Source organism: Ahaetulla prasina, chromosome 15, assembly GCF_028640845.1.
Source record: "Ahaetulla prasina isolate Xishuangbanna chromosome 15, ASM2864084v1, whole genome shotgun sequence".
NCBI lineage: Eukaryota > Metazoa > Chordata > Lepidosauria > Squamata > Colubridae > Ahaetulla > Ahaetulla prasina.
In genome coordinates, this window is record NC_080553.1 from 1,337,634 (window position 1) to 1,350,791 (window position 13,158).

The 13,158-nt window shown below is 40.9% G+C and overlaps 2 protein-coding genes across 6 annotated transcripts in view; one reads left to right on the forward strand and one right to left on the reverse strand.

Moving 5' to 3' along the window:
• Positions 1 to 13,158, forward strand: part of GUCD1 (guanylyl cyclase domain containing 1) — a 319,725-nt gene that overhangs the window by 167,962 nt on the left and 138,605 nt on the right. The gene's annotated exons all lie outside the window — the stretch shown is intronic.
• Positions 1 to 13,158, reverse strand: part of SPECC1L (sperm antigen with calponin homology and coiled-coil domains 1 like) — an 88,010-nt gene that overhangs the window by 74,281 nt on the left and 571 nt on the right. For all 5 annotated transcript variants that reach the window (XM_058158258.1, XM_058158257.1, XM_058158255.1 and 2 more), the window contains exons 2-3: positions 9,334 to 9,522; positions 2,174 to 2,333 (exon numbers count right to left, since the gene is read on the reverse strand). In XM_058158258.1, coding sequence (XP_058014241.1) covers positions 2,174 to 2,333; positions 9,334 to 9,486 — 313 coding nt within the window. In that variant the 5' untranslated portion in view covers positions 9,487 to 9,522. The remainder of the gene's footprint in view (positions 1 to 2,173; positions 2,334 to 9,333; positions 9,523 to 13,158) is intronic.

A 13,158-nucleotide genomic window follows, 5' to 3' on the forward strand; every position in this document is an offset into this window, starting at 1 on the left:
TTCTTTGAAGACATTTCCCTTCTCATCCAAGAAGCTTCTTCAGCTCTGACTGGATGGTGGGGAATGGAAGGATTTATACTCCTTGCAGACCGCTGGATATTTGAATTCTTTCAGCGAGTTGTTAAGATCACCTGGAGATTTATCTGTGTCATCAGGGTCAAACATGGAAGAAGTAGAAACCAAAGCCTTAGACTCATTCACAGGAATTCCAAAGGTAGGTGGACGATACTTGGGTCAAGATCAAAACACAGGAACTGGAAGCGTTCACCAAACATATCAACTCTGCGGGCAGATACATCAAATCCACACAGGAAGATGTTAAGGAAAATAGTCTAGCCTTCCTGGACTGTGCAGTACACATTAAGAAAGACAGAAGCCTTAACATTGAAGTTTACAGAAAACCCACCCACACAGATCAATATTTGTATTTTGATTCCCACTGGATTCCCACTGGAGTACAAAATGGGAGTCATCAGAACCCTACACCACCAAGCTGAAGGCCTGCCTACTAGCACAGGTAGGAAAGAAAAAGAATGAAAACATTATTGGTTCCTGAATATTCTGTGCCCACTTTATCATACAGTCCTTTATAATGTTGGAAACATGGGAGAAAATCTGGGTTAGAAATGTTAAGTTTACACAAGCACAGAACTTAAGGGAAAATTTTTATAAGATGTTTTATAGATGGCACTTAGATCCCAAAAAATTATCATGTATGTATCCTAATATCCAAGCGAAATGTTGGAGGTGTGATTGTGATGACACTACATATTTTCATATTTGGTGGACTTGCAAGAAAATTAAGGATTTTTGGATAAGAATTTGGTGGATTATTCAAAATGTACTAAAGAAGAAGATAAAGTTCCTGCCACAATTTTTCCTTTTGGGAATTATAACGGATTGTACAGGGATTGAGACTAAACTGATTCTGAATTTAATAACAGCAGCAAGACTGTTGATTGGACAATACTGGAAGAAAGAAGAGGTACCTATAATAGAAGAATGGATTAATTTGGCTGAGATGGCTAAAATCTCAGCTTTTTTAAAAGACAATATGCAGGAAAGATATTTAATTGAATGGAAAAAATGGATTATCTACAAAACAGATATCAGATTAAGAAATATCAGATTGCCTTTGAATAATTAGGAAGTTATTTTATGTAATGGGGAGGGGGTTGGGAGATGAAAAGCTTTGGATGAGGTTAATTGGATTGGAAGGGAAAATTTTATTCTATGTTTGGTTTATGTATAACAATACCTTGTGATTGACCCGGGAAGCCGGGGGAGGAGGGGAAGGGGTTTCTGGGAGGAGGGGAAAAGGAAATGTTTTTGTTTTTTTAAAACTTTTTCAATAAAAAAAAGAAAAAAAGAAAAAGAATGAAAAGACATCAAGGAAGCCCTCAGAACATGAGACTATCCCAAGTGGGCCTTCACCAGATCTCAAAAAAGACCCTACAGGAGCGCCTCCATAGCACATAACGAAGAAAACAATAAATGAAGCAACATTGTCATTCCATACCTTGCAGGCATTTCAGAAAAGCTCAGGAGGATCTTCAGCCAACATTACATATGTGCACACTTCAAACCCAAGAACAGAGTAAGGCAGAAGCTTGTCCACCCCAAAGATAAAACATCCACATATAAACTGAGCAACGTGGTATATGCATGGCACAACATAGGAGAACAAACACATCAGGACCAGATTCAGCAGTCCATCTGCATTTAAGACACAGGCCACTCATTTGAAAACAGCGAAGTCCCTATTTTGGACAGAGAAGACCGCTGGTTTGAAAGAGGGGTCAAAGGGGGGGGGGGAATACGACATCATCTATCTCCAGTCTACCACACAGTCCTTTCAACAGTTCCAAGAAGGCTCCACCCCCATTTGTACCACTCAGGTGACCCTGATGACACAGATAAATCTCCAGGTGACCTTAACATCGCTAAAAGAATGCAAATGTCCAGCTGTCTGCAAGGAATATAAATTCTTCCATTCCCCACCATCCAGTCAGAGCTGAAGAAGCTTCTTGGATGAGAAGCGAAAAGCCTTCAAAGAAAAACCAGAAAGTCCAGTTGCCTCTTGAAAAAGCACCTTTGGGATAGCATTGTGCAGCCAACGTCCCTTGCTAGATAAGCCCCAGTGGCCTTAAGAGAAAGACCTTTGCATCTGTACCTGCAGTGGACTTTGATTTGCTCTCCGCAGGATTCATGGTGGCATTCCCTGCAGCAGAAGGGCCTGTTGAGGTAGAAACGCTCTTCTTCCCTCCCTTGACACCGTTGCTGACGTTCATCCCTCCAGCCATTCCAGCTAAAAGATCATCGTTGCTTTTTGTCTGCAGGACAAGGGTAAAGCCATACGTTAAGTGTGTCTGGTCAGGAGCGCAACCTTTTTTTTAACTACAGGCACGCATGCAAGAGTCCAATTTCTGAGAGATGAGTGGCATATGATAAATAAAAATAAACGTAAAAGATTTGGAATTAAAATATAATTACTTACAATATTAATATTATTATTAATAATAGTAATAGTAATAGTAATAGTAATAGTAATAGTAGTAATAATAATAATAATAATAATAATAATAATAATAATAATAATAATAATAATAATAATAATAATAGCAGAATTGATGAGAAACAACTTGAAAAAGTCACCAGATACCAAGATCTGAGAATCGAATTGCAGACTCTGGCATAAAATAGTGCAGGTGGTTCCAGTGGTACTAAACCGTGGCTGTAAACCGCCCTGAGTCCTTCGGGAGAAGGGCGGTATACAAATTAAAATATTATTATTATTATTATTATTATTATTATTACTCAGCACACTGGGGGTTGTGCCTAAAGACCTAGGCAAGCACTTAAAAGCAACTGGCACTGACAAGATCACCACTGATCAGCTGCAGAAGGCCACCTTACTGCGATCTGCTCGCATAATTCGCAGATACATCACGCAGTCCTAAATGCTTGGGAAGTGTTTGACTAGTGATCTGTGATACGAAATCCAACATAGTTATCTCGTTTGCTGTCTATGCTGTCATTTTGTGTAAATAATAATAATAAAATCAGCATTCCTGCATATAAAAGATAGTTGTATCCTCTTGCCTGAAAGGAAAGAATGTCACATTTTTCAATGCATCAGAAGTTCAACTGAGCAGAATTTCATCTCTGTGCAGGTAGTCCTCAATTTATGACCCTTTGTTTAGTGACTGTTGCAACAGCACTGAAAAAAGTGATGTATGACCAGTTTTCACACGATGGTTGTAGCATCTCTATGGTCACATGATCAAAATTTGGACGCTTGGCAACTGGTATGCATTTATGACAGCTGCCCTGCCTGGGGTCACGTGACTATTTGTAACCTTCCCAGTCTGCTTCCAAAAGCAAAGTTAATGGGGAAAGCCAGATTTGCTTAATGTCCGCATGATTCACATAACAACTGTAGCAAAAATGGTCGTAAAATGGGGCAAAACTCACTTAAATATCTCTCTTGCTTATTTTTGGGGTTACTGTGGTCATAAATCAAGGACTATTTGTTCAGAAAGCCTTGGCATTCTCTGCTACCAAGGTGCCATCACGTATGGCCCAAAATGCCTTCATAATAGGCCCTCCAACGCCAGGCCATTCTTCTTTCTGTGAGTGTTTGTGCCTTCACATACTAGTGACTCCTTCTGTATCTCCTGCCATGGAAGACTGGCATTGCCTGGTACTACAAACAAAACAAAACAAAACCCCCCAAAAAACCCAAAAGCCTCCAAGTCAGGAGGGAATTTTCCACTAAACTTTAATATAAGGAAAACCTATTAAATACAATAATTACACTGAATTTTAAGTATAATAAAATAAAATCAATGCATTTTTAGACATGGCTCCAACCCATGAACTTTTAGCCGTACAGATTAAAAGGGCTGCCTTTGAGGTGGATCCGTACACTTTGCACTGAACCCCTCTAAGTGTCCAATTTAAGAAACCCTTCCTTATTATTCATCCCAAACAGTTAAAATGTAATATGCAATGTGATCAATATTATTTATTTATATTTTATTTATTTGTGTATCACATTTAGAAACTGCCCATTTTTCCGTTCACAGAATGACAAGTAAGACAAGGGCCGGTTTAGCTCACGCTGGTAAAGCCTGTTATTAAGAACACAGTAGCCTGCAATTACTGCAGGTTCGAGCACGGCCCAAGGTTGACTCAGCCTTCCATCCTTTATAAGGTAGGTAAAATGAGGACCCAGATTGTTGGGGGGGCAATAAGTTGACTTTGTAAAAAATATACAAAATAGAATGAGACTATTGCCTTATACACTGTAAGCCGCCCTGAGTCTTCGGAGAAGGGCGGGGTATAAATGTAAACAAAAAAGTAAAAAATTATGAAAAAGCTTTTGGGAAATATTTTAGCACCTGCATTTGAAATTAAAAGGACAAAAATTGTCACAATGAAAATAAGTTTCACAGAAGATTTAACATTGTTTCCAGCCCACATACTTAAAAAAAAATAAATTCGAAGTGTAACTGCTTGTTTAATGTAGGTAGCAATTTTTTATTTTAGATTTTGTCTTTTTATCTGCATGGAGTGGTTATGAAGATCTTTTGTCTGCTTTCTTGTCAGGATCAGATGAGAACACTTCCATTTATCTATTGCAGAAAGGCACAGTGACGGATGATGACTAAAAAAATAAATAAATCCCAGCAACACAATGGAACAAAGTTCTCATCCTTTTCATGGCGGGTCCCCTCTCACCTTAGCAGACCTACCCAGATTAAGCATTCCTTCTCACCATCTGCATTTCTACCACATCTGGGTGTTTTTTTTTAAAGTTAAGTAGGTTAATTACGGACATGCTGCATAGGTAAGGAACTAAATAGGTCAAGTTGTAAAAAGAGCTTCATGATTCAGCCTGTAAAAATCCATGCCGAAAATGGTGACCAGCATGGCTCAGTCACCCTCTTGGCTTCCAAAGGCAGCCAAGAGAAGAAGCTCCTCCCACCTTGAGAGGGCGAGCGATGTCACTATAGGGCGGTGACAGGACTTCAAGAAACTCACAGCAGAATTGCAAATTCTTTTCTAAAAAGTAACTACAACTCCAGGGATGTCAGAGGCAACTATATGGGAGACATGTAAGGTTTATGAGAGGAATCAGAGCTGGGCTTGCTGAAAATCAGAAAAAAGGCCATAACAGATGTAAACCACAATTAAAAGAGATTCATAAAAGCAGTCTAGATGAACAAGTATTGAAAGAATTAAAGTTAAGCAACAATTAATTTATTGGAAATGACAAAATTTCAAAAGCTATGTCAAATAAAACCATTTTGAAATTGAGAACAAATCAAACTCTGGTATATCGAGAGAAGACGGGAAGAAGGTGGAGGAGGGGAAGGGGAACCTACTATGACATACAATACTGGAAATTTTAAAAAATACGATTTTTAAAAAAGTAATTACATACCAGGCATAATACCGAAGAAACTAATTTGAAAACATATACAGGTAGTCCTTGATTTGCGACAGCAATTGAGACCAGAATTTCAATTGCTAAGTGATGCAGTCGTAAAGCGCAACTGCATCGCTTAGTGACGGCAATCCTTGCAGTTGCCACCATTAACGAAATCCCAGAGTGGTTTCACTAGGCAACTTCCTGCTCGCTTCCCACAACCAACTCAGTAGCTCTCAAGCAGGTGGGCAGGGAGGCTGATGCCAGGTGGGGGAGGGGGCAGACATGGGGCTGTGGCTATGGGAATGGCTGGCATGGCAGGAGGGAAGAGAGGCTGGGGGAAGGGTTACCCCGGGCACTTGTGATCTTCCCTGCCAGCTTCCCCACTGACTTTCTGTGGAAGTCAGCAGTGAAAGTTGCGCATGCCGATCACGTGATCAGAGGCCGGTACAAGCCCAGATTGCAATCATGCGACTGCAGAGATGCTGGGACAGCTGGAACTCCAAAGACGCATTCTACCCACCATTTCTTTAGCGCCTCTGCAATTTTGAATGGTTGCTGAAAATATGGTCATAATTCAAGGATTACCTGCGCTAAAAATAAGAAAGTTTGCACTGATTTTATTGCTGTGCTGCTCTAAACATAGAAGAAAAGAAATATTAAGCTTCTTCCTTAGATGAAGATAATGATTTCCCTCCTCAGTGCCCACAAACTGCCATGCATCAAAAACTGTAGAGTTCCACAACTAGTTGAACAGGTTCCACCAGTGTAAAGTAAAAAGAGTTTCTGTTGAGAAAAAAATTGAATGGGCGAAAACAAAGTTATTTTCTACCCAGTGAACCAGCTTATTCAAATCACCTTTGCTTCCAAGTCAGGGTAGCCTCCTTAAAACTTGTTACTTTGACAGACGTTTAACAAATAACTATGACAGATATGTGAATTATAATGCCATGCTTTTAATTAACTCACATCATTCTACTTTATTATTATAGTTAGCTGCTGAGACTCTTCAATAGATCCAGTGGCATGTAAATAAACCGTAAGCCTTCAAACCCTACTTATTTTTTGCTAACACAGACTTATAATTACTATGCATGAATTTTTAATGATCACTCAGCAGAGAGAGGCCTGAATTCCTGAGTGCAGGCAGCCCTATTCAACCAAGTAAATAAAGTACACCAATTGCTGGGTGGCAGGACATCTATAGCTATAGTATAAATGTGAAGCACAGGCCAGAGTAGCTCCGTCCCTCCTGGGCAAGGAGAGGCCACAGGGATACATACCTGCAGGGCTGTGCTGAGAACTATTTTAGCCACTCAGATTTGTTCAGAGCTAGAATCTGACTGTACCGGTCTTTTGCAATTTCCTGAGGCATAGCCTGACCCAGTTATTGGGAAGAGTTCAACCTACTGGCCCTGATTTTTCTGATGTTGCTCTGAGAACTGAACAGGGTTCTTGGGGCTGTGAGTTCAAACACCAGTATTTCAGTTCCCTATTCCTCCTGGTTGATCAAGGTCTTCTAGGAGGTGAGGGACCCTCTCCTGGAGGGCATGGTCCCATCTGCCTTGAAATCAACAGATCTGACCTGTTTGTACAATCTTCAACCTTCCCTTTTTAGAGAAGATGTTGGTTTATAGTTCCAAAGGTCCCTGAAAGCAATAGATTATATGGCCTGACTAAGGCCATTTTGAGACTTCAGCGCTGACACACTGGAGAAAAGGGACAGGGAGGAAGGAATAGAGATAATTGGGGTGTTGTAGTCAAAAACAAAATATTTTCTCTTGGGAACCAAGGACATTCCTGCAGGTGCTCGGAAGGAGGGGACTGGCATCATCTAGCAACGGGACAAGTATCCTGATTCGACCATGTGACTGATTGTTTTGAGAAAGTGACAAACTTCTACTTTTAATTAGACAAAAACCACAGGTATAGTCGGTCGGTTTTCCTCAGCCTGTGCCAATATGACATATCTAATAAAATCATTATTTGAGGACTCCACCTGCCTCAGAGTTTTGTTTGCTATGGGTATGTTACTTGGAACCCTGACATCCTATTTGATACACGGTTGTACACTTCTTGGCTGACCAAGCACCATTGCCAAGGCCAGGCTGTGAGGGACAGGACATGAAATTAACTTTGGCTGAACTCTGGCAAGCGGGAGCGGTGGGTTTAAAGCCCCTCACTTGGGAGATTTCCAATCTCTGGCTCTGCCTGGGCTACACTTCCCCAGTCAGAATCAGTGTGCAACCTGAAGGTCCTCCTGGTTCCTGCTCAAGGGCGAGTGGCAGCCATGGCTGGGGGTGCCTTTGCACAGTTTGACTTGTGCACCGAATGCATCAGTTTCTGGCTCGTTAGGCTCATGCCACAGTCACCTCCCAATTGGATTACTGCAATGACCTCTACATGGGGCTGTCCTTGAAGATCATTTGGAAGCTGCTACTGGTCCAGAATGCAGCAGCGCAAGTAGTTTTTGGTACCTCTTGTTACCTCCATCTAGCATCTCTACTCTGCAAGCTGCACTGGCTCCCAGTAAGCTTACAGGTGTGATTCAAGGCAGTTGTAATCTATAAAATCCTGCGTGGCCTAGAGTCAGGCTATTTGCAGATATCAGCCCTACCAGGAAACAGACATGCCCAATCCTAGCTACTTTTATTAGAATATTTGTAGTCACAAGTCTGAATATACTTCCCCTCCTGCCTCGTATCGTCATATGAACTGGGAGTGGAAGGCTGCTTACATAAATCTCTACCTTGGTAGGAACTAAAGTTTATGTTTATCTGTTTATTGCCTTGGTAATAGAATTTTGTTCTTTGCCAAGACCACTCTCTCCTTTCTAGAGTAGGACTGCCTTTCTCCCATGGTTTCTACTTGCCCTACCAGATGTGGCATTGAGTGGGGCAAGCAGTGGAGCATGGTTTGGGTCCCCTCCACTTAAAATACATCATCTTGTTGGACACAGAAATCATGTTTTTTCAGTGGCAGCACCTGCCTTATGGAACAGCATCCCCTACAGATACAGGTAGCCCTGACTCAGTTAGCCTTTTGCAAGGCACTGAGAGTCTGGCTTGTTTCCCAGGCATTTGGGTCAGTAGTTTAGAGCTCCCTTGTTGATGTGATTTTATGGTTGCATTGCACTATTTACCTTGGGCATCATAGGCTATTACTTGTAACTGCTATGTTTTTAATCTTTTTATGACCCTCAGATCAGGAGCATAGTGAGGTGCACGGTTGCTGTACAGGGATGCTGCAAATGGGTCCTAGGGAATGTGGGTGTGGGTCACAAGTGGGTGGGGGCTGCAGGCTTTACTTGCTATGGACTGTGGCTCCTCATTAGCACTGCTTGTGAAAAGCAGCAGGAAAAGCTGCAAATCGTGACAACTGCATGTGATCCTGGGATGCTGCAACCACTGCAGGTGCAACCTGGCTGCTAAGTACCCAATTGGCCCTCCCCTGCCACAGCCAGAACCTAAAGCACCGATTGTACAAACCACTCATTGAATGCCATCATAACTTTGAACAGTTGCTGAATGAGTGGTTGTAACTTCAGGACTAGCTGCTGTACCTAAGTGCCGGACTCAATTAAGTGCCTCAAGGAACAGGGTGAAAATGTAGAAATATTAATTGGATGAATCCAACACCAAATTTGCAATAGCATTTGCAATAGAGGGCAGAATTATTTCTATCTGCAAGGCTTCATAAACAGTGCAGGTTCTGCTTTCTCTGTGTCTAGTTAGAAAACTTACTATCTGTAGAGAACATATAACTCCATGCACAGGAGGCAACAGTAAAAAAGCTGTCAATATATACGAGTATTTGCAGCATTTTCTCTCCTGCTCATGCCAGGGTCCTCTGTTGATATCTCCCCCCGCCCCTTGTACTTCAAAAGAGTTGTGGCTTACCTTTAGGAAAGAGGCTGCTGTTCCTGCTTTTGGAAGTTTCGTTGCTGCAGACGTTGTGGAACTGGTTTCTGTTTTAACTTTCTCTACTGTTTGCATTTTAGTTATTCCAGGAACTTTGGGCACCGAACTAATATTCCGGCTTGCTTTCTTCATTCTTGGCTGTCTGCTTGATATACATTTACTAACAATCTGCAGAAAGAAAACAGATTTTCAAAAATTGAGGGCATCGTTATTTATCTAGTAACTATTCACACACCTGAAAATAGCACCCCCCCCACCTAACACTTTTTGTACAGACTACAAATCCTACAGTAATACCTCCGGTCTCCCTGGACCCTGCTCAGCTCAGCCCAAACCCAGCAGTAGCCTTCCACACATTGACACCATTTGACTTCACAAGTATCTTCACTGAATGCAGACTGAATTGCACTAAAAAGTTGTTTGTGTTCTGTGTCTCCTCTTTTACCCATAGCAGTATAAGCCCGTTGTTTCTTCTTTCTGCTTTTCCCAAATTCAGCAGAGCTTTTGACCTGCACTTTGTTACTTTGATGCTAAGCAACTGTTGGCCGATAGATCTGAAATCTTTATCCAATCTGATTCTCATCTCTCCAAAAATATCTATGTGTTTGCAGCAATAGCACTATTAAGGCTCTTAATTGAAATTATAAATGAGAAGATTTAGTAATCAGAAAATTGGTACAAGTTACATGGCCTTTAACACATCCTTTCTGAAATCAGTAGTTTTTTTGAATCTATTTATTTATTTATTTATTTATTTATTTATTTATTTATTTATTTATTTATTATTTACATTTATATCCCGCCCTTCTCCGAAGACTCAGGGCGGCTTACACTATGTTAAGCAATCTATAGAGTGTTTATGGACTTGGCCACGGCACCAAAGTATCTCTTGTTTCCCCGTATCTGCGATTTCATATGAACATTCAAGAAAAAATGAAAATCAACTTCTTTCATGTAGAAATGAAATACTGTATAAATAGAACAAAGTTAATTAAGTTTTCAAAGAAGGATAATACATTGCTTGTTGAGGCAAAAAGTGCATCAGTGTAATTGAAATAATTAAAATGCCCTACATACCTTTCTGTATACTGTATTAATCCCACAAGAGTTATGCTGTAATAAATTATTTAGTCTTGTAATTTATGACACTATGTGGCAGAATGTTAACTTTAAAGCTAGTTTGACCGTTGCTAATTTGGCTGCAGTGATTCAAACTGTAGTCATCCTCCTGCCAGATTATTACAATTCCTTCCACTAATGGCTGGGCAGTGTCAGTTTATATGGAAGGCTACCTTTCTGTTACTGAATGTGCACAAAGTTGGAGCTCTCTCACATCTATTCCGCAGAATCCGCCTTGCCGGTCTTTGCTGCATTTTCAATCTACTTGAAAAGGTTTCCTTGTTGAGTTAGCACCCCAAGGGTTTCTTGGAACATTTCTCTCTTGACTAGCCATATTTCTCAGTAGGGTTACTTGGAGAAACACTAAGGTGCTATGAGCCTGTTCATGTTCATTTGTCCAGGATCTGCTGTGTTTTTTTCTAATAAAATGGCCACAACCAGAACCTTGGCTGATTGTGCTCTTCTCTGCACTCACTATACAAAAATGGCTTGGAGGTAGCTCTCAGGTCAAGAAAAAATGCTTCTGTACACTTACTACGCTTACACTTAAATATTTATTTAAATACACAACCTTATTATGCTCTTTTGAGAGGTAAGACATTGGGATCACATGAAGCTCAATCTGCTTCTTGTTAAGCATCTCTTTCCTGTGGTGGCAAATCTGGCAATAGCAGCTCTATGAGATTAATTGAAGTAATATTAGCCCCTTGTAAACCAATGGTACTCTGGGGACCATCAAGCTGCAACTCAGTTTTGGTCACCTTCACATCAACCTTTCAATCATGTTAATAATGTCCACCCTCATCCTGTACATCATTTGCTATTTGACTGGATGGCACACATACTACATAACATAACATCAGAGTTGGAAGGGACCTTGGAGGCCTTCTAGTCCAACCCCCTGCCCAGGCAGGAAACCCTACACCATCTCAGACAGATGGTTATCCATCTTTTTCTTAAAAACTTGACAATTGGTTTCTGGGAGATGCTGTCACCTACAAAGCTCTTTGTGTTATATAAGACTCTTCAATGCATAGAACGTAGTTATACAAGGGACCACGTATCTACAACTGTTTGCAGATGTGCTCCAGTTCCCCTCTTTTGTAAACTATCCAGAATGTTCTGGAATAGTCGGCCTATAAAACATTTAAATAATTGATAATAAATATGTTCAAATGTCTCCCCCCCTTCCATTCCTTCTCAAATAACTCCAACCAATTGCCATGCCCATGCCTACTGTTCTAATGATAAATGTACCCACAAACTCTGCATGGCTTACTTACTGGAATTTTAATTACAGGATATCAGAATGCTTGGAACAACATGGAAGGAGCACACTAAATTTTGCCCAAAGCTTGGAACAAAGCTCTGGAATGCAAGGTGCTTTATTCCAAGCTCAGAACAGTATTAACATTTCCACTACAAGTTTATTTTAAATCTAAGAATACATTCAAAACAAGTTACACTTACTCCTTAACAGTAAACTCTGCCCAATGTCAATCATTATATACTCCAAAGAGCACCACTCACAAACGGGGGACTTGCAAGAAAAAAAATTATTTATTTTACAAAAAAGGAATGAAGACAGCTCAATGAAGACTACAGAAAGTAGGGTGGGAGAAAGAGGTTGCTAGCTAGCTCTAGTTTGGACAGGATTATGCTGCAAGTGTTGTTGTGGTCCAGCTTGCAATAAGACACATTTAACTAGAGAGATACAAGCATGCCATATTTTGCATACACCCAGTTCTTGCTAAGAATTATGTTAATTTGCTCAATCACATTTGAATCAAAGGTTTGAGCAACAGCTTTAGCAAATCTTTTTTAAGAGGCCAGTACACAAACACCCTAAAGCCTGGCTTCCACCTGAATATTGATTTCATCCTGTATTTTACAGGGATTTCAGATTTCATTCTGATCTTTACTTAAGAGACAGATCTGCCCCGGGCTTCATCTGTTCTAACCCAATTAGTCCTGCTGCTTTAATCTCATTACAGTACCCAAATCTCATACACTGGACTCCAGATGCCCAGCACAATTCAGACTGTTTGAATTATGGATACAAAGATCTCTAGTGACTTAAACTATATCAAGTCCCAATTCTCTTCCTCAAATGATTGATGAGCTTGTCACAAACAGCATCCCCATCACACTCCAGGAATCTGGGACTTTTACTGACAAATCGCCCATGAGAGGATTCGCTCAAAGAGGAGCAGGCCAAGCCAGAGGGACAGTCATGAGAGTAAAGGACAGTCAAGTTACAATAACACAACAGAGAAACTCTGGCTGCTTAGCTTTTGAATTATTTTTTTCCAAAGACATAAAGCACAAATATACAATCTAAAACATTCAGCTCAAAGTCATTGTTCCCTTTTGGAGGAAATGCTACCAAGCATTTCCTCCAAAATCAGAAATAAAGATGTGCATGGCTTCTCTTCTTCCATAATGGGCTTGTACCAACCTGTGTGTCCCCCCTCAAGGCCAAACTTGGACTTAGAATAACTTTATTGTCACTTTGAATGCACACTAATCGGCCTCCATTAAAATGAAGCGTCCTTGCAAACGGCTCCCAGAGGGTCGGCATTGCCTCACAGCTGAGCACAGGCACGAGGGACGCTCCCCGCCCCCGAAAGGCTCCAGGCTCAACTCCTGAACTGGGACTGACGGGCAACCTGGGCCAGAGCTCAG